The sequence below is a fragment of the Perissodus microlepis genome, chromosome 11, assembly GCF_051167445.1.
Source record: "Perissodus microlepis isolate ML-2025 ecotype Zambia chromosome 11, ASM5116744v1, whole genome shotgun sequence".
Lineage (NCBI taxonomy): Eukaryota > Metazoa > Chordata > Actinopteri > Cichliformes > Cichlidae > Perissodus > Perissodus microlepis.
In genome coordinates, this window is record NC_140471.1 from 19,549,015 (window position 1) to 19,569,559 (window position 20,545).

The following is a 20,545-nucleotide window of genomic DNA, read 5'->3' on the forward strand; positions in this document are numbered from 1 at the left end:
TGTCACCCCTGACTGCGACCGCTGGCATCAAACCTACAACCTCAATCTGTCTCCATGACTGCCTGTATCTATCACTTCACCACTGCAGCGCATCGGGAAACTGCACTGAGCATGCTCGCTGCAGATGCAGCCTGTAGATGGAGCAAAGGGGAGGAGAGAGGAGAGGACGGTTGGGAAGGAGGCACAGAGGAGCTGCACACAGCTGTGAGATGCTGTTGCAGCTCTGAGAACAAGAGCTGCATGGGAAGAGTCATCACTGGGAATACAGATGGAAGCTGAAAGTGGAATACGAACGATTGGAATGTCGGAGAGTCGACACCAAAGAGAATTCATTTGATAAGGTAAAGAAGTCGAAGCGTTTTATTGTGATGGAACAGAGCGATTGTTACAATAGAAACAATGTTTCACCTCTGTAGAAGTCATTGTGTATTTGCACTAGATTTTGTTATTATGTAACCTTTAACAATCATTGATATTAAATGTTTCGTTAGTATAAGAGTACAAAAATAAAATTCTGCTTTTCTCCACCTTTGTAAAGATGCGTGCTATTAATGAGCTCATTTGTCATCTATAGAGACTCTTGGGCAGCGTGGAGATGTATGCCTTTTACTCCCTTTTGGTCTACATCTTCTACACTGTCTTTAAGAAGGAGGAGGAGGAGGAAGCCTTGGAAGGGGCGTGTGGAGATTCCCCAGATGTACGTCTAGCCATATCGTGTCCAGCCTCGGGGGTTCTCTATTGAAATAAATAAATGGGGGGGAACACGCAGGCCATAAGCTCACTAACAAAGGATGTATACAATGCTGCTGTATGCATGTCTATTTTACTGTGTTACTGACTCTTATATATGATGCTGTGCTCAGGAGCCAGGACCTGTTTCCATGGAAACAGGGAGCAGGAGGAGAGATGGCCACACCCCCAAAGTGGGAAAAAAAGCTTGTGCTCGCTTTAGTGAATCAAGTGGGTGCTCAAATAGTCTTTCAGGGCATTTTTAACCATAAAATGAAAGTATTTAGGAATAACACTTTTATTTTTGTCTACAAGAGATCAATAAGTACATACATTCCTTGACTCTATTGCTTGTGTGATGCGATGTCATCCAGGCAGCAGCAGTGACACAGATGAAATGAGCGATGAAGATGAGGAAGACGCCCCTGACATCCCAGCTTGCACTCCTCTGGCCGCTTTTCTATCTTTCAAGCAGGATGCTGAGAAGAGAAGAGCTTCCCAGGTTCAGCTCGAAACAACAGGAAAGGTAACAAGTGTCCAACTGATGTAGGACAGAATAACACGAGCTCGATTTCCCCAAACCGGGGCACTCTGCACATTATTAAGCTTTATGTGCGTGTGTTTGTGTGTGCTCTTTGCTGCATAGTTGGCAGAGTCTCCCCTGGTGGCAGTGATGTCCCACTTGCTGAGTTTTCTGGAGCAGTACTCCCATTTCCAGCAACTGCAGCAGCAGGCTGACCAGTACCGGGTCCAGCTGAAGAGGCACCGAGTCCAGCACCGCCGCCAGATGAAGGCTCTCCGAGCCTCCTACCGCCAGCGTCTCCGGGACAAGAACAGCATCATCAGCAGTCTGGAAGAGGCCATCAGCCAGCAACAGTGCCCCAGTCCACTGAGCGAGGGTGAGAGAGCTGGGATGAGGTTGGAGAAAAGGAGGAGATGTGATAGAGGGGGGAGGGAAGGAGCGATGGGGGAAGGGAACATAAGGGGAACGTGAGATTGCGGTGTATTGTCATGGAGTGTGTGAGGCAAAAATGAGGAAAAGGTCAAGGGGCTGTTTCAATAAACCCATCCACTCAGCTGGTGGGAAAAGAGGTGGTGAAAATTGCACATGTCTGAAGGTAGATTTATGAGATTCCAGAGTGGGTAGTTGGAGGAAGATGAATTAGCAGGACAATGAATGAAAACGAATGGACTGGGTTCTGTATTTTAAATGAGACAGGGCTCATGTTCTCTCTGTTACAGTGGAGAAAATAAATTCTACAATATTCCATTACTGCTTAAAAAATGTGAAGAGCATTGAGAACGAGAGATTTAAAGCATGATGACTAAGTGTTTTGATTCATTGTCATGGGGTATTATGTAGTTCAACTACATTTAATGTGGGTGTGTGCCTTTTAAGTTGTCCACCTACCCAGCTTTAGAAAAGAGTTTGATTTTATCTAACTGGGAACACAAAGTACATGCGAGGCAGCACTTTTGTAGAAAAACAGGTTAATCAGATTTATTAGGATGCAAGACGTTTGGCAGTAATGATGTCACAGAAGCCAGACAAACACTGTACAGCTGCAACTGACCGCAGAGCTTTAGATGTTTGTATCTGATGTGCTTCAGATTTGACCAGATGGCTCGTGACATCGCAGCAGTGTATTCTCTCCCTTGGTGTTGTGCATATGGTCAGGTTGTTAACAGCTCTGTGAAACTGTAGATCTCAAGCTCACTTATATAGCCTCAGAGGAATACCTCAATATGCATGATAACCCAAACCAGATTATAAGCATCTCTATAAGTAGGCGTGTTTAAGGCCTTGCGTGCTGGCTCTGTAGTTTCTGCATAAAGATACGTGAGTATGCGGTGAGACTTTGTGGTACTTGTGTAGCGACTCAGTGACTCTTTGTCATGAATAAAACAGGGCTGTTAGTGCTGTTTTATTTCCTGCAAATGCACTTACAAGGTCGGGCACATGCTAGGCAGCACGTGTAAACGTGTTGGACTAAAAATAGCCCAAGGCCTACGTCCCAGGGTTACAAGTCTGTCTGGTTTGTTTGTTTAGTGTCATGCAGGACTGGTTCTGTGCCTCTTGGGTGTGCAGCAGGTAAACCAGTTTGTATCTTTGTCTGTGATCTTTCATTCAGTATTTAAACCGAATGGTTTGCCCTGCATGCAGATGACATTTATCAGAGTTTAACATACATTTTCATGCACCATTTCAAGCTGCTGTCTTAAAATTGACATTGTTACATTAGTACCTCTGCAGACTCAAGTGCTTGCCAACACATTTACGCCTGCACCACTAATTCACAGCTGTGGCCTCGTCTCCTTTTTGTTTTTCAATATCTTGCACCACCACCTCTTTTTGATACAGCAATGAAATCTGACATAATGCGTTGATAAAATTAGCAAAGAGCCCAGCAGGGAAAATTAGATGTGACAGAACCCGATGAATCATTGAGGAGGAGGAAAGCGATTAAAAGCTGTCGGGCATGCAGCTCAGGTTCTTGTTGGACAATAGGCTCTTTTTTTAAATAGGTTGTTGCATTTTTCACATGGTGGGTGAGGGAGCTTTCAGCACACTTTTCATTTTCATTAATATTACAGTCACTTGGAAGCTTTTAGGTGCACTGTAGAAGTGGTATTAAATTAAAATTACTGCATTTAAAAAAGAAAACGAGTGAGTGGAAGTTCAGATGTTATTGATTCTGACTATTTGTGACTGGCATAACATTAATATGTTTACAAAGACCTAGTTTGCGCTTAGGCTGATGATTATAATGGATGTTATTTGTGTCCACCAGGTGAGTCTAGTAGTGATGAAGGGGCACAAGCTGGGGTTCACAGGCTGGTGCAGTCCCTGCACGGTCTGCAGGGTGAGAGGAGTAGGCTGAGAGGAGAACTCCGTCTGCTGCACTCCCAGCTGGAGCAGAAGGAAAGGGACAGACACTCTCGAATACAAACCTTTCAACAGCAGGTAGACCACTCCTTACTAGTTAGCTCCTAGGCTAGACCAATTTAAGCAAGAAAAAAATGCCACCTGAAATCCAAAGTTGCTCTTTAAGTTTCAGTGAGTTTTTAGATTTTGTTTTATTATGAATGCATGTATATACTGAAAAAGGCTAATCCAGTTAAAGCACAAACATATCCTCTTGGGTGTTACGCTGTCGTTCTGTTATCTATTCTATGCTGCCTTTCTGGAAGGGTCTCTCAAAATATATCACAAAGTATAAAAAGTAAAAAAATACGTGCACATAAATCATCAACTTCACATTATGTTGCATGTAATAAAAATACATTTTAGTTTTAAATGTCTGTAAAAAACACGGTTTTGTAATTTTGCACAGATTGATGAGCTGAAGAGCTGCATCGAGGAGCGTGAGGAGGAGCTGTCAAGACTGAGAACAGCCACTGTAAGAGCTGCACGGTCAAACTATTGACTTAATCATTTCTCAAGTCTTTGTGAGTGTCCACTTCATCAGCTGAGCTGCCACACGACCAAGTTAAAAATAGCCAAACAGTGGTCTGCTTGCCTTGTACAAAACCTTAACTAGAAATTACTTAAAAAAAAAACATTGACCTAAATGTATACATATACTAAATAGACATTTATCAGAAAAAGGTCATTTTTTTCTGATAAATGATGGGATTTTTTCTGTTAATATGTTGGTCCTCAGCCTTATGTTTCATGTCCTCAGGGGGCCACAGACTCGGAGAAGCGGGTCCTGTGTCTGTCAGCAGAGAATGAGAGTCTGAAACAGAGCCTGAGCGTAACTCAAGGCCTCCTGCAGCAGCTCTCAACCATCCCCTCCCAGTCGAGCACCATGCTCATCAAGGTGAGAGGGACCAGCGCAGCTGAGTGCTCACAGACATTCAGTTTAGGCCTTCTTACACTTGTAATCTACTTTGCTTTAGGAAAATGAGAACCTCCGTGGCAGAGTGCAGCAGCTGGAGCTCTCCCTACAGCAGCGTGCTGAGCAGCTGTCGCAAATGGAGCGACGGAGCGAACAAAGCGAGTGGAGAAGAGGCGAGGAGCTGAGGAAGAGAGAGGACAGAGTGAGAGACCTACAGCTGGAGTTGGATAGAGAGCGAGGCAAGGAGCCAGTTATTAAGGTAAATCTTATTTTGGAGAATTTTTTAAATGGATTTGAACAATGGCCATAAACTTTTCAAGATGATGAAGAAAATGACAGAAATGCTTTGTGACTGATTTCGTAATTATATTGTTGAGTAGAAACACACATATAAAGAATGAATAATGTAGATAATTTGATTTGGGTATACTGACAATATCTTTTCATATTATTTTAGAGAAAATGCCACTAACTAGATGCATCTTCTCTGCCAGTATGTCACGCAGACCGTGGAGGTGGAATCTCCAGCCACAGTAAAGCAGCTAACCAAAGCCAGACAGAGGAATGAGTTGTTGTCCGAAAGGCTGTCCGGTCAGAATGAGCGGTGCAAACAGCTGGAGGAACAGATCAGGAAGTCAGACGAATACAGCTGTAATCTGCAACACAAGGTGACAAACACTGGCAGCAGTTTGCACAAGTAGGGACAATGTGCTCCACCAATGTTTGAGCTTTTGTCACAGGCAGCAGCAAATAAAGAAATGAATTACCTTTGTTAGCTGTTGGGTGGAAGAAGTTCCAAAAAAGAGGTATAAATCAAAAAACACCCTGTTTAGTTAACACATCATCACAGGATAGATAATCAAAGTCAGAAGGAGGATGTTTCTGTGTTGCTGCTGGAAATTCACAGTTTCATTGACAGATGAACTGATTGCAGAGCAGAATCTGCACATACTGCAGCAGTCGAGCTCACAGACTGACAAGCTGCTCTGCTGAACCTCTTACAGATTGCGGCGTATGAACGAGAAATCAGTAAACTGAAAGAGGAGCTGCTGAAAGAGATCGGCCACTTGGAGGAGAGGAAGGAGGAGGCTGTGAAGGCTGCTGCAAACTGCTCAGCAGAACACTTTCAGAACCTGCAGGACCAATTCTTCAGTGAGTAACTGAACCTCCAGGAAAAGAACTCTTGGTTTCTCCATGAGAAATTTAAATGAAAAAGCAACTGGATTTGAACAAACTGGATTTTTTTTGCCTTTTGTCAGGCTTGCAGAAGCGTCTGACATCACTTCCTCCAACTTTACGCTCTATGAAGACAGACTACGCCAGCCTGAGGAGCCAGGTTCGAAATTTCTCGGAGTTTTATGGAGCAGCTATCAGCGAAGCAAAAAAACAGGTATATGGTGCCTTGAGAACTACGTTTAATAAATTTGCCTATCTGACCAAATCAAAAAGTTTCATGATGGAGGGTTTTTGGGTTTTTTTTTTGTCTTTTGATGTTGCAGATTTCAGCTGCTATTAGTGAGATGTCTGAAGCCAACAAAGATCTCCTGGAGAAATACAGGAAAGAAGTCGCACTGCGCAGGAAGTATCACGAGCAGCTGGTGGAGCTTAAAGGTATAACACTGAAAGGTTCAAACTGGCTGCACCAAGTAAAATCAGCATCACTGAGTGAGCTCCCTGTTTGCAGGCAACATTCGCGTGCTGTGTCGCGTGAAGCCAGTGCTAAAGGAGGACCAGCACGAGGAGGACCACTCGGTGGTCGTGACGACGGACCCCAACAACGAGTCCTCGCTCACGGTGCTGAGCAAAGGAAAGGCTCGCATCTTTGAAATGGACAAAGTCTTCCACCCACAGTCCACACAGGAAGAGGTAATAAAGATGACACGTGTGAAGGAAGTATTATTGTACAGCGGGAAGACCGCTAACCTTTATTTTGGTTTCCTCAGGTCTTCCAGGAGATTGAACCTCTTGTGACGTCCTGCATCGATGGATACCACGTCTGCATATTTGCTTACGGACAGACGGGCTCTGGAAAAACCTACACTATGGAGGTAAAACACTGATTACTGTACGTGCTACTCATAATAGACATTTAAAGATTTAATATACAAGCTAAGTACCCTTTTTATTTCCAGGGTACTGTGGAAAACCCAGGTATCAACCAGCGAGCACTGAAACATCTCTTCAGTGAGATTGAGGAGAGGAAGGACATGTGGTCTTACAGTGTCACAGTCAGCTCTGTGGAGATCTACAATGAGGTGCTAAGGTACAGCTTTCCTCCTTTTTTTCTTTCGATAGAGCCTTAGCTAAATAATAACTACCACTTGTAGATGTGGCTACTTGTATTTTGTATTTTAGAGACCTGCTGAGTAAAGATGGAGAGAAACTGGACATAAAGATCAACCCAGATGGAACAGGACAGCTGCACGTGCCGGGCCTCAGGGTCATCGAGGTAAAGAGCTTTCAGCACATCAAAAAGGTAAAAAAATGTTTGCTTCTCTTCTTTTTATTTGTTTTCAAACACCCACACAGATGCAATTTTTTGAATTATGATTCAGCATTAGAAAATGATTACACTTATGCCAATTGATTGTGTGTTAATCCAGATTCTAGCAACAGCCCGAAGGAACAGGATTACCTTTGGCACTCAGATGAACCAGCACAGCTCCCGCTCCCATGCCCTGCTTTGTATCACTGTTCAGGGCACTGACCTCGCCACTGGTTCCAAAACCACAGGTCAGCTATTAATGCATTTCTGCTTTAAGATGGAACGTTTACACAAGGGTGTCAAACATAAGGTGCGGGGGTCAGAATCAGCACATCAAAAACTCCAATCCAGCCCGCTGGACGGCTTTGGAAAATATAAAGGAGGGAATACATTTTTGGACTTTTACCTGTATTGTTTTTCAAGTTTTTTCAAGTCCACCCCCACAGCCATTTATGCTATTTTATGTTTTATGATTGATGGACAGTTGCAGCAGTGAGCTACCAGAAGTCTTTCTGTAATTTTACACATTTGTCATGTAGAAAAATATTTATCTTGTAGATGTGTTAGTGAAATGTCACTTCCTTTATCTTACATTTAGATATCTCAGGAATTAAATGTGTAATTAAACATCTTTACTCTGACAGAAAATGGAGTTTTGACTCGTCCAAGCCACTTAATATCACTTATTATCATGGTTTACAGTCTAATACCTACTTTAAATTTAGGTGAGGGCAGGCTGTGAATTTACCCTGTAAAACTGTCTCTTCACACGGGTATCAGTGAGTAAAGGTTGGGATGAGAAGCAGGGGTTAAGTGTATAAGACAAACATCTGGTATGAGTCTTTGTCGGAATGACTGACTTTATTGCTGACATTACTTTTTCGCTCCCCAGGCAAGTTGAACCTGGTGGACCTGGCTGGCTCGGAGAGGGTGTGGAAGTCCGGTGCAGAGGGAGAGAGGCTGAAAGAGGCCCAGAATATTAACCGCTCTTTGCTGGCACTGGGAGACGTAATTCAGGCACTTAGGGCTCGGCAGACCCACATCCCCTTCAGGAACTCCCGTCTTACTTATTTATTGCAAGACTCCCTGGGAAAGGGCAGCAAGACTGTCATGGTTGTGCAGGTAAGATTACTGCTCCAGTCCTACTTAATACCTGATTTATAAGCCTGTGATCATTTACAGTAAATATAAATTCTTATAAGGAGCATCATTTTTGTTCAAATTGTTTTACTAAAGGTTTCTGCTCTGGAGAGTAATGCGGGAGAGACCTTGTGTTCGCTGAAGTTTGCTCAGAGGGTGTGCAAGGTGGAACTGGGTCCTGCTGCCAGGAAGATTGAATCAGGTGGAGGACAGTGTGACTGACAGCCTTGAACCACTAGCAATGAATGAATCAGTCAGTACCAGCAAATGAAAACTCCACACTATCAACAAGATTACGAGCAATCGTGCTCAAGGGCTAAATCTGCAGGCGTCTTACTTGGCACCAAATGCCAGCCTGCAATCAAGGTTAAGTATTGAGGATTTTATTCTCCACTTTGCCATTTTCTCCTTCTGTTCCCTTTATTATTATTAAAATCTGCATGCAGGCGTATTTATTCTTCCACTCCGAGTGCCAAAACATCATCTAACTCGTCCCACTGTCAGAACTTTGATGCTTCCTCTGATCACTCTAGCTCAGTTTCTTAAATGCAAAAATCCAGGATCTGTCATTTCCTGTGATCATCAGTGTTTAGAGCTACAAACCTGCTCATACAGGTTTGATAAGCTTCCAGAGCCACAATATCAGCACTTCACTTTTTGCAGTATTAGTCATTCTGCTATAAATGTCTGTAGTTTGTAGGCTTTGTCGCCAATGTGGTACATTTTTGAAGGTTGTAGTGTGTAGGAGAGTCTATTATTCATATCAATGACATTTATGTCACGTTTGTGTAGTTTTTTTTGTGTGAGTTTCAGATGAGCAGTGACTGAATTTCTTTTTAGATCTTTGATAAGAGTTTTGTGTAAAGAGGGAAGCTGTTGGAGGGAGCAGGTGGCCTTGTATTAGACTGGTAAAATAATCAGCTGTGCAATATCCTCCTTCTCGAGGAGACAGTTTGGGCCTATTGAAATCGAAGATGCACTTTATTGTGAAAGGATAGGAGCATTTCAGTTCAGGTCCGTGCAGTAGTGAATGTCATACCAAAAATACAGCTTATTGTTCATAACTGTTTGTCATGTTATCACCCACTGATTCAAAACTAACTTTTGAGTCAAATGTAGCAAGACATTAGTGTTGCAGTAACTACCATGAGTGCTTAGGTGTCACTAAATGATGCTTTTCAGAACATTTTCTGAATAAATGTGTGTTTAAGTGTTCTTTCTCTTATTTGATGCTCAGTAGCATTTGACATGCCATCTCCATTTGGATTTTCTGTTGTAGCTCTTACATCTCTGGTCAAATGTCGATGGAACACCATTTACGGAGGACCAAGCAATAGGTGCAATGTGAGGCACAGAGCCTCTGTAGTGTAGTGTCTTTTTGCCCATCAATCCATTTCCTTACACTTATCCGATTCAGGCTCACCAGGGGTGGAGAAAAAAAAAGAAAAAATATCAAATACAATTGAAATGAACTGATGTAAATAAGATGCAAGAGACATATCAATGTCATTTAGATGCTATTATCCAGTTTAAACTTATGTTTTCTATGTTCTATGGAAACATCAGTTTACGAGATTATGATTTGCAAATCACTGCATTTTGTTTTTATGTTTATATTTACATTTGTCTGTTTTCCTCAGTTTTTTTTAAGGCAGCAAAAACTACAAATGAAATAGACAGCAATTTAAAAAACAATATTTTAATTTTACAAAATATTGGCCGTTACATTAATAATGCATCTCCAAAAAAAACCACATATACAGAATGTATTACAAGGACAGAAGCTATGACTCGCATGAAGACCTGACAGGAAACACTGCTTTACTCCCTGCACAATTAAATCATCCACCTATGTATGCACAACCCAGATGTGACTGCTGCAGCAAATCTTGGGCATTTTCTGTTTAGTCTCGTTTTCTGTCACATCTTGGATTCAGTCTGAATCTCCCGCCTCTGCTCCGACGGCTCCAACGGCTCCGGCCAACTCCTCTTCATGGCCTCGCAGACGATCGCCTGGAGAGACACACACACAAACACTCAATCTGACTCATTCATTGACCGCATCCTCTGATCATAAGCTTAAGACAATGTTTTCCATCTTCCAGGTAAGATCTTTTTCAGCCTTGTAGATCACAGGAGAATAATGATATTTAAAACTAACTTTTAAAGATGTATGTGATTATTTTTGATGAAATAACATACAATACAAACCTGTCCCTAATACACATTAAAACAAAACCAGGCTTCCTGTACTTTAAATGCTTTTAAATAAAGGTCTTCAGTAATCAGTTACGCGCAATAAAAATATGGGAAATCTCCTACTCGACTTAAACCTGTGATGTATTCTCTCATTTTGCCTATTTTTAGAATCACTCATCAGTTATGATCACCTCTGATGTTATCAGACAGCTTCAAGCCTCCACAGAGTCTGTCAACCACAGAGCAATTAGCCTAATAAATTATGCCCAGCTCAGGCACCGTCATCTCTGTGGCTTCACGAAAATGTAGTGATAAAAGGCAGAAACATAACAGGAAATACTGACGGATGAGCTCAGCGATGGCTCTCTGTGTTCTCCTCTCCAACTTCTCCAGCTTCTTTGCCACATCGCGCTTTAGATCCCTAAATCCAGAATTACAATTTTTAAAAAGTCATTAACGAAATATCTTAAAATACACCAAGAGTTCATCATGCACCATACAGCTTGGAAAGCTATTTTGAAAACAGGTCTTACCAGTCTGGTTTTCTTGGGGCAAGGTTGGCTAAATCCTGAAGAAAGAAAAAGAAAAAACTCAACATGGCAGATAAAAATGCTTCAGTGAAGAAAACTCACATTTACACAGGGGTACCCACCACTTCCTCAATGATGGGCTCTGGATTAGCTGCCTCTAACTGATCTTTTACTTTATCTTCCACTGCAAACAATAAATATGTATCATTATATAGCCAACAGGAGTCAAAACTACAATCAGTAAGGCAGCATTGACACCAAAAAGGGTTTTTTAAATGTTTTTTTAAAGGTCGCCTTTAATTGAAGATTTCTTACCTGATGCTGGTTTGGCTTTAGGCACCTGTCTTTCCTTTAGCTCTTCATCCTCTGGAGCATAATTCCTCAATTTCAGTTCTCTGTGGAAAAAAATTCCACTTAATGTGATACGACTATTAGAAGTCTGAATGCTCTAAAAATGCTTTTTTTCATACCATTAACCCACACTCTGGACCTCCAGGAGGTGGCAGTGTAGGCAAATATACTCCACCGGAGACTAAAGAGCATAAAAGACCATCTGCAGTCCCTACACAGCTGCACATCTAATGTCTAAAGAAGGTTGGGTATAATGTCCCTCTTTATTCCCGTGAACACTTCTGATTAACATGTTCCACCTGCCGCCGGGCAGGAGAGCAGCAAACAGCTGAGGAATTCTTCCCTTGATGTTGAATTATACCGTCTTTCATCACAACTCCACATGGAGGAATTGTTGGCAAGCTTAGCTGACATCTCTGCAGATTAAACCGAGGGTCCAGAGGCAGAGGTAAACTACCGTCTGCCCAAGCACCGACCAAGAGAGTTATCAGCTGCTCTGAGCTTAACATGGATTTGTGATGAAGCTTGAGAGCGTACACTCTTGATGCATTCATCAGACTCCCGCTGCTGCCAAAAGACAGACCAATGCCTTGTATGGGTGTGGGCAAAAATGCTAGTCATGTTCTGTGGTTGGACGCCTGAGGTCCACTTTTAATTCACACATCTCTCTTTCTCTACCTCCAGCATATCAGACCTTGAAGGGGCTGTTTTAAGGGGGCACTGTGCTGGTTTGTCCAGCTGATTATTAAAAGGGACTTTTTTTTAGCATTAAAACTGCAAACAACAAATAGAAATAAGACATTCTGTTGCACTTATCTGAAAGGAGCACGGCCTGCTGTTTAAATCGTTGCATCTTTGCAAAAGGCACCCAATGAGAAGAAAGTCAGCTCAAAGAGTGCACAAAAGTCTAGTATATGGTAAAAAACGACTATTTGAAATAGTTAATCATGCAAAGCTATTGTAGGAGCATCTACAACTAAAAATATGGACCTGGTAATGAGCTTAACATGTCATCTTTATTTAAAACATCGTTACTGCAGTAAAATTTATGTGATATGCAGAGGTATATTGATAAACTGCTTTAAAAGCAAGCAGAGCAGGTTTTCCTAGCAGCCACAATACACTTCAAAGGTTAGTAGAAGCAGTCATTTATCAGCCTTCATCACGTAAAACTGAAATAAATAGAAATGCTTTCAAAATGATAGCACAACATGTCTTCCTCAGGCATCCTGAAGCTTGGGTTGGAGCTCTTCTGTCACCCCTCATCTTCTGACAGCTTTCTACAATTAACAAGCTATTAAACAGGCACAAACGTAGCCCAAAACATGTTGCAACATGTAAGAAACATGAACACATTTAGCACAATCCTCAACTAAATTATGCATTATACTGTGTTTAAATAATTAACGTATATACGGGGCCAGAGGAAAGGGTGGATAAGTGTCACAACGTCAAGCACAAAGTAATTCTAATCTCTACTCTCTAAGAATGGAGCTAAAGTGGCACGCAAAGTTCCAAAAATACAAAAAATAATTCCTGTAGGGAGCAACATCAAGGTAAGTGGGAAGAAAGGAAACATCAGCGTCATCATCTGAGGACCACGTCGTGGGGGTGCTGAAGCCTATCCTAGCCGTCACTGGGTGAGAGGTGGGATACACCTCGACAGGTCACCTGTCTATCACAGGGATTTTGTGCTATTTTTTTAAGAGGGTTTGTCACAGACAAACTGTGCTGCGACTCGAGGGAATTATAACCCACTAATCTATCAGGAATCCTCCCCCCGCCTCCCTCCAACCCCACACCCCCTTTAGCAGAACAAAAAAACAGGACAAAGAGTTCATGTAAATTTTCGCCCTTCAAAAGCTTTTTGTTCCTGACTGTCTCTTAGTTTTACACTTCCAAACCTTTTGACAGTGTTTACACATTTCCACTTCAAGCACACCGTAGAATCAAAGAGAACCTGTGATAAATTCAGAGCTCTGGTCGAAGTCTGGCTTTCTCAAAATGTTTAGAGTGAACTGTTTTTAAGGAGGAGGTGCAGCAGTGTGTTCAAATGTTTGCACTGATAAAGCTATCTGCTTCATCAAACCCCAGTAAAAATAACTCCAGGCTACCAGAATTCCTTTAATTTAAACGTGAAATTAAAACAAAAAACTAACATGTAACAACAATATTTCCAAGTTCAGATTTCTTAAAACTTGTTTGCCATTTCCAAGAACTCTAAATCTACTTACCTATCTTTAAAAAAAAAAAGAAAAGACAGGGAAACACCCTGACACCTAACAAGATCTAACAGGAAAAGCTGCTTGGTTTGGTTGGTGCCTTTTGTGGAACAGGCTTGGAGGAATGCATGATATCACACAGGAAGCTAAAAGGTTCTTTGCAATCTTAATGAATTCATTTTGACATTTGAAACTGGTGAAGCTCTCACAAATTAAAATTGGAATAACCTTGGGACAAACATTTTGATTGTTTTGTTCCCTCATACATTCGTTTAGTCATTTGATGCCCCATGAAATTTTAATACCAATCCCAAGATACATTACACTGGCACCCTGCTAAAGATGAGTCTCAAATTGAAACATAAAAAAAAGAAAAAGAAAAAAAGCCTCCAGACTGCATTGAGCAATAATTAGCCTTCGTTGCAGACAAATGTCCAAGTTAGGCTCTTAACCCTACAGCGAGTTTCTCATTCGCATGAAAGAGATCTGCCCTGTTGGACTGGAGGAAAAACAGAGGCACTCCCTTGGTGCCGTCAGTGCAGTCATTAAATATAAACAATGGAAAAAAGGTCCTGTAGGACAGGAAAGATGGCTGCTCCTTCCTACAAACAAACGCACATAAGTTGAAGGTTATTTGAGCAGCTACTAGCACAAGGCTGGGATCCAGCCAAGTGTAAATAGTGCATTTCACAACTTACACCAAGACATGCATTGGTGTCTAGATAAAGGGCAGATAAATGCTCTGATGATGTACTTGTGAGTCAGTTTCAGTTCCGTTTGCACAGCTTAAAAAGCCTCAGCTAAAGGGGCGAGTAACAGTAACGAGTGGAGACGCAGTGACAAGCTTTTATGACGAATATTTAAAAGATAACAGGCGTTTTTGTTTTCGGTGGGAGGTGCAGCGAACCAACCTGTGTTTCTCTTGAGTGGCCTCTTCTAATGTGGCTTTTTTGCTCTCTGGCTCCCCATCGTCCTGCTCTCGCCCCTGTAAGGACATCAAAGTTATTAACATTACCGGCATTAATTGTTCATTATTCTTAGAGTACAAACTAGAAAAAAAAAAACACTAAAAAATTATTGTAATCTGCCCTGAAGAATCATTTTGTAACATATGATAAGAAAATGAAGATTATTTTTTCTTTTATATTATTTACATATACATATTTACAACGAAATGTGTTGGCAGTGGCTGGTGAAAGTGAAGGTATGTATGTGGTCATTTTAGCTCCAGCACCATAGAAAAACATGGTGCTGTTTGCATAGAAAAACAAACTAATATCTGCTTGTTGTCACTCGTCATTTGAGAGTAAAATAATGAATTTACATTTTAAGCTGCATTATTTCTTGACACTGAGCTATTCAGGAGAAGTAGTTCATAAACCCTGAGAACTCCATCCATTCTCTTATGCTTATCCTTATCAGGGTTGCGCGGGAGGGGGGTTGGTTGCTGGAGCCTATCCCAACTACAATATGGCAAGAGGCAGGGTGCACCCTGGACAGGTCGCCAGTCTGTCGCAGGGCTAACACATAGAGAAAGACAAACATTCGCACTTACATTTACACCTATGTGTAATTTAAAATCAGCCCCACAAATCCAACTCTGATTACTCATCCTGATCATTTAAAGCTTTGTTTCTAGTCATGATGCATCTGAGATGGTGTCACACACTAAACCTTTCATTTGTAAACAACAGTGTAAGTGAAGAATGAAACAGGCTTGCAGAAATTCCGAAAGCACAATATTGAGCCCATGTCACATCTTGCAACAAAGGATATCAAACCACTCCCAGCTTACATTTTCCTGAAGAGACTTCCTGACCACCTTCTAGAACAATTCAGGGTACTAGCTCATTCTTGAAGCGCAGCACAAACGGAAAACAACGACACACTGCAGGAATGTCAATGATCATTTATCGGCCCTTGCTAGCAAAACTAGATAACGTTTGCTTAGTGAAAGTTGTGATCCAGCTTCCAAAACAGTAGCTGTCGCATTGAATGGGCCTTCCTGTTGCAAAATGAATTCATAACTAGAATTGAAACTCTGCCATAGTGGCGGACAATGATTGCGTAACCTTTAAATTGTTCAACACAGACTGCAGCCCTGTGGAGGAGTGACAGAAAATCTGGTGCAACATCCCCGTCTGAGTCCTGTAGTCCAAGAGCCGAGGTGTGCTGAAGCAAATGCAGCATCAGTTCTGATGAAGAACTCATTCTCAAACACATCTAACACACTGCTTAAATTTACTACACAACTGACTGCTTTGATTTATTCTCGGCATATTTAATAAAACTGAGGTACCTGCATACTTTACTCAAAATCCTCCAAATAACAGGGAGTCCGAATTTACCCTACCGTATTTTTTTAACCAAGGTTTCTCCAACTTTCACCATAAATGATACATTTTTTTTAACTAGCAAGTTTATTTTTTGTTTCATTTACACTGCATCAGTATTGGTAAATGAGAAACAAACAATATCTGAAAACTGTTTGTTTATACATCTACAGTATAGTGATTTGATAAATGTAGACTATAGTGGCAATCATCATTGTTTTCTTCTTCCTCAGGGTGCTCAACACAAACATACACTAACACTTACCTGATTCACTGATACACTCTACATGTATATACCATTAATTCCGCACTAAAGCTGCTACAGTATTTTTAGTAAATATATTTTCTTTATTTATATAGTTTATTTTATTTTTATCCAAATGCTACTTATCTGCAACTTTACATTTCTATGCGCTATTCTGAGGGAGCTCTGAGCCTAAGAATTTCATTGCCGGTAGTAATGTGGCATTGTTACCTTTATATGACAAATAAAACCTGAACTTTGGCTCGATACTGTGGTATCTGACCTCCCAGCCCATTGTTCCTTCAGTGGTGCTAGTTTCAGTCATTATGCAAATGTACGGTTTATAAGATTGGGAAAACCTGCACTCAGCTGAGACTGACGAAGTCACTTGGATGAGTGATGAAACGTTTCTCCCACTGAAAACGCTACGTCCAGATGAACAGAATTAACTTTTGGTGATACTGTGGTACTCATTTCAATTTCTTTATTTACATGAGTGTTTGAGGTTGAAGTTTGTGATGAAGAATATTTATCCATTTATGCTTAATTTCTTTTATTTTATGTATTGTTAAGAAAGATTAGAATGAACGAGCTGTGGACAACGTTTTTCAGAAGTGAATACCCACCCAAGTTTTGAGCCACCCTCATGTCTTGATATGTTAATAGGAAAATAAGAAAGCACAGTTTGCACAATTCTAACAGTCTTGAAAGTCAATATTTGGTATGACCCCTTTTATTCAACACAGCCCGAGCTCTCTTCGGAAAGCATTCTTGTCATTTCTTTAAGTAGTCTTCAGAAATAGTTCTCCAGGCTTTTTGAAGGACATGTAAAGCTCTGCCTTTTTTTCTGGTTTCTGTCGAGACGATCCCACACTCCTCATGTTGAGATCTGGTATGACTGACAGTGCTTCGTTGTGTGTTTTTCCATCCAGTGATATTTTTAATGCACTGGCAGCTTTTTGAGATCTCTGTCGTGCTGAAAAGCAAACCTGTTCCCAATGAGACACTCTGCATATGATTTTGCATTGAGGAACAAAATGCTACTTTTCCTTTTTCTTAACTCCATCAACTTTGACAAGATCCCTAACACCACTGGCTGACCTGCAGCGCCAAACCATAACACAGCTTCCACCGTGGAAGCAAAAAGGAGAAATGATGGCCCAAGACTCTTGCACAGTATTGTAAACTGGGTCGTAAATGATCTATAGTCTAACTGACTGTAGTTAATGTACAGCATCTGATGTAGTATCACTGTAACTGACTTTGAGAAGCGCTTTTAATTTAACTGTCGACGCTAGCAGTGACCTAACATGAAACTGAACTAAAACACAACGAGAATGTCACGGTGCAAGAACAATCACATGAGATTAGAATAAATGCAAAACATACCAGTAAAATAACAATTAATTACTAAAGCTGTTTACATTTAAACGAATTTATCGAAACGTTGACAAGCTCACTAACAAAGCTACGGGCTAAAAATAAGGCTGATTTTACACACGAGTATGCTAATGTTAGCTAAAAGCTAAGTCTGCTAACGGCACCTCAGTGTCAAAATGACGGGGTTTCTGTGGCCTGTGCTACACTTTGCAACATACCGGCAACGCCATAAAAGAAACTTACATGAAGCTGTTTCTCTCTTAGCGCCTTTAGCCTCTCCTTCCTCTTTAGAGCCTGCTCCTGAAGCGACCCAACACTTTGCTCCATGTTTTTAGCCACACGCCGCTCGATTCTCTCTGAAATCTACTCATTGTCCTGATCGGACAAAAGAAGTCCATAGAGCACATCGATTGCGATGCCTTTTGCCTCATCATGTGATTTTGTTATTTGTTGTGTTCATATTTTTAAATACACAATCATCCGTAAGTTTGACTTGAAATCTGAACGAGAATTACTTAAAAACCAAACTCTTGCTTACAATAATGCGACCCCCAAATAAATAATTAAAAAATACTTTATAAATAAGATGTATGGGGTCTATGTTAGTTGTATCATCAAGTACCTTAACTAATGTAACTTCCAGCAGCTTACAAGCTATCTTTGAATGGCTTATTTCAGTCTATTTTAACGATATTGACAAACCTATATTTATATATTAAACGTAAAACACGGACTTGTACACAGACCTGCCTGCTGATGGTCCCAGTGACAGGTCCTGGTTAGGAATGTAGGCCATTGCCATGGTAATACAGCTGCCTCGAGCTTCACCCTGTCTATCCTCCTGACCGAGAGTGTGTATGACAATACAAACCTGCTGCTGTTAATGAAATTACCAAGGTGGTGATCATAAAACTAGGAGGGATACGATTTATAAATCAATAAATTGACCATGTGCAATAAACCATGTTATTGCTCAGTCAGGGGACAAACATACTTCTGACATGCATTCAGCACAGAGCGGAGAGGAAACATTGTCATTTACGGTAATTCCGTAAGGTAATATTTTACAAAATAAAACATTCCAGTGTGTATTTATTTTTTGTTCAAGATAAAGCCGTGTTTTTTTCAGTATACCCCTCATACTTGCAGGAGTAAATGTTTTGAATCTTTCACCTACGTATTATTTCAGTTTTTAAGGACTAACGCAGCCACAGTGTCTCTTTATCTGATCACAATAAGGAATATAGTAAGGACCCACTGTGAGCAGCTGTCATCAGAACTGAAAGTTGCTCGCCTTAAAATCTGACAGTTTCACCCCTACACCCGTAACTACACAACGCAGACTTTTATTCAATAATCGCGTGAGAGTTTGAGCACTCAGTCTTCTTTGCACAAGTTTTAATGGTTATTTATTTAATTTGTACGGAAACGTTTATATGATAAAAACTTTGGGGGCAGCTGCATTCATTGCTCCCGGGTGGCAGTCAGTGAGATCAGCCCTCGAGCAGGCAGTGTTTATATGTGTGTGTGCCTTTAAGAATATCAGCCTACCTGTGAGCATGATCTAGAGAACTCTTCACCACATTTCTTGTCTTTTTTTTTTTTTTTTTTACAGGGTTACACACTAGTTGGTGATAATTTTCTCCTGATTGTCACACAGCGTTTAGGATCGCGCACCGCTCCAGACCGAGTCCGCAGGGGCAGCGCATTAATTTGTTGGTCTTGAGCGGATGGCATCTGTCGCTTCCGTGGGAACTCTCCAACAGGAATCATACGGCAGCGAGCTCGCTCTAAATGCGGACATGGGTGTTTCTCCAGACATGCATTTCCACGCATTTGTGTTCCTGGTTGCACAGTTTGGGCAGTGACCGCACCGCGGCCACATCCACACCGTCATGTTTTGCTTTTTCACGTCACTCTGACAACTTTGTGTGTCGAGACTGAAGAGCACTTTTTTTTTTATTTGGGATTACTGTGCCCGAATTTGCAGGAATGGTTCACCCAGGAGCGTGCTGCGTCCTCCTGCCTGTAGGAAGCAACTTCAGACAGCCGTGGCTTTGACCATCTTTGCCAGTTTCATGATCTTTTAAAAGAAAATAAAGGAAATCATGAGCAACCACAAGGGCGGCGGAATGGCATCGAAAGAAAAGCTGTATGAGCTGTGGATGTTATATTACACTAAGGTGAGTGCAAGTGCGGAAGAGCTGACGGTGACACCTGTTGTTGCCACAGGTCCCTTGCCTGAACTTTATTGTGACCCCTAAATACTCTGCGTGATTCACGGTGTGTGTACAGGGTCGCTCTTTGAAAAATCGAGGTTTTATTGAGGAACTCGCGTATTTTTTTTCTCCTGCTTTTACAGTGACGCTCTGTTAATAGCCGAAGCTGCCTTGTGCACACTATAAAATAATATCATGTCACATTGATGCGCCTCTAAGCTGTCCCCAATTCGAAAGCAACGCGTAAAAAATGGCATTTGAAGCTGATTAACCACTTGTTCGAGTATCCGTTGTTATACCTGTGATGCAGGTGTTACTCAGACTACTTCCTCTTCCTGTTTCTGCTGCTTGCCTGTCTCCCCTACTGAAAGCATGCGCCTTTTAAACTGTTGGAAGATCCTACTGTCATATATTACTTGAAGCATATGCTTAGGCTTTGCACGCAGCAGCACTGTTACGAAGTAGCCAATTGCTTTCCTCTCTCCGATGTTGAATTGACTGTCAAATTTGTTTGTGTGGGAGTTTGGTCTCAGATGTTGTCCCCTGTGGGCGTGAGTGCAGCTCAGGTTTCTGGATGTTTATTAAGGTGTAATATATTGCTAATATGGATGAAAACAAATTAACTGGAGTAAAATATTGCAAATGCTTTCATATCATGTTCCTACTTGAAGAAGGAAGACAGTTTGGTTGGGTATTATTATTATTTAATGAGTTTGCAATCTGCTTCCATGCCTGAGGACACAAAAAAGAAAAAGAAAAAAGAAGAAGAGGAGCGTTTTTTTTTCTGTTTGTTTTTTTTTTTCAAGTTTACATGCGCTGTATCTCATCATCACAGCAGATCTAAAGGGCTAGTCTCTTGACAGTGATAAAG

At 41.3% G+C, this 20,545-nt stretch overlaps 3 protein-coding genes across 5 annotated transcripts in view; 2 read left to right on the forward strand and 1 right to left on the reverse strand.

Annotated features, from left to right (window-relative positions):
- Positions 1-130: 130 nt before the first annotated feature.
- LOC146377624 (kinesin-like protein KIFC3) lies at positions 131-9,411 on the forward strand. Its single transcript, XM_084942961.1, has 20 exons — positions 131-341; positions 575-697; positions 864-960; positions 1,104-1,255; positions 1,376-1,628; positions 3,522-3,694; positions 4,065-4,130; positions 4,416-4,553; positions 4,633-4,830; positions 5,066-5,239; positions 5,576-5,723; positions 5,831-5,961; positions 6,071-6,182; positions 6,256-6,437; positions 6,515-6,619; positions 6,704-6,834; positions 6,927-7,047; positions 7,175-7,304; positions 7,949-8,178; positions 8,293-9,411. Exons 2-20 carry the CDS (start codon positions 596-598, stop codon positions 8,416-8,418), a joined length of 2,769 nt encoding a protein of 922 aa, XP_084799087.1. The 5' UTR covers positions 131-341; positions 575-595; the 3' UTR covers positions 8,419-9,411.
- Positions 9,412-9,879: 468 nt separating this feature from the next.
- ccdc12 (coiled-coil domain containing 12) lies at positions 9,880-17,836 on the reverse strand. The gene is made up of 7 exons (XM_084942971.1): positions 17,699-17,836; positions 14,410-14,483; positions 11,241-11,320; positions 11,048-11,109; positions 10,929-10,963; positions 10,740-10,816; positions 9,880-10,209 (listed from the first exon to the last, which is right to left on the reverse strand). Exons 1-7 carry the CDS (start codon positions 17,780-17,782, stop codon positions 10,130-10,132), a joined length of 492 nt encoding a protein of 163 aa, XP_084799097.1. The 5' UTR covers positions 17,783-17,836; the 3' UTR covers positions 9,880-10,129.
- A 1,199-nt stretch (positions 17,837-19,035) lies between these two features.
- The window catches only part of nbeal2 (neurobeachin-like 2), a 32,422-nt gene continuing 30,912 nt past the window's right edge, over positions 19,036-20,545 (forward strand). For 2 of the 3 annotated variants that reach the window (XM_084943307.1, XM_084943308.1), the window contains exon 1: positions 19,036-19,638. In XM_084943307.1, the coding sequence (XP_084799433.1) occupies positions 19,564-19,638 (75 nt within the window). In that variant the 5' untranslated portion in view covers positions 19,036-19,563. The remainder of the gene's footprint in view (positions 19,639-20,545) is intronic. The other variant, XM_084943310.1, reaches the window with a different exon arrangement.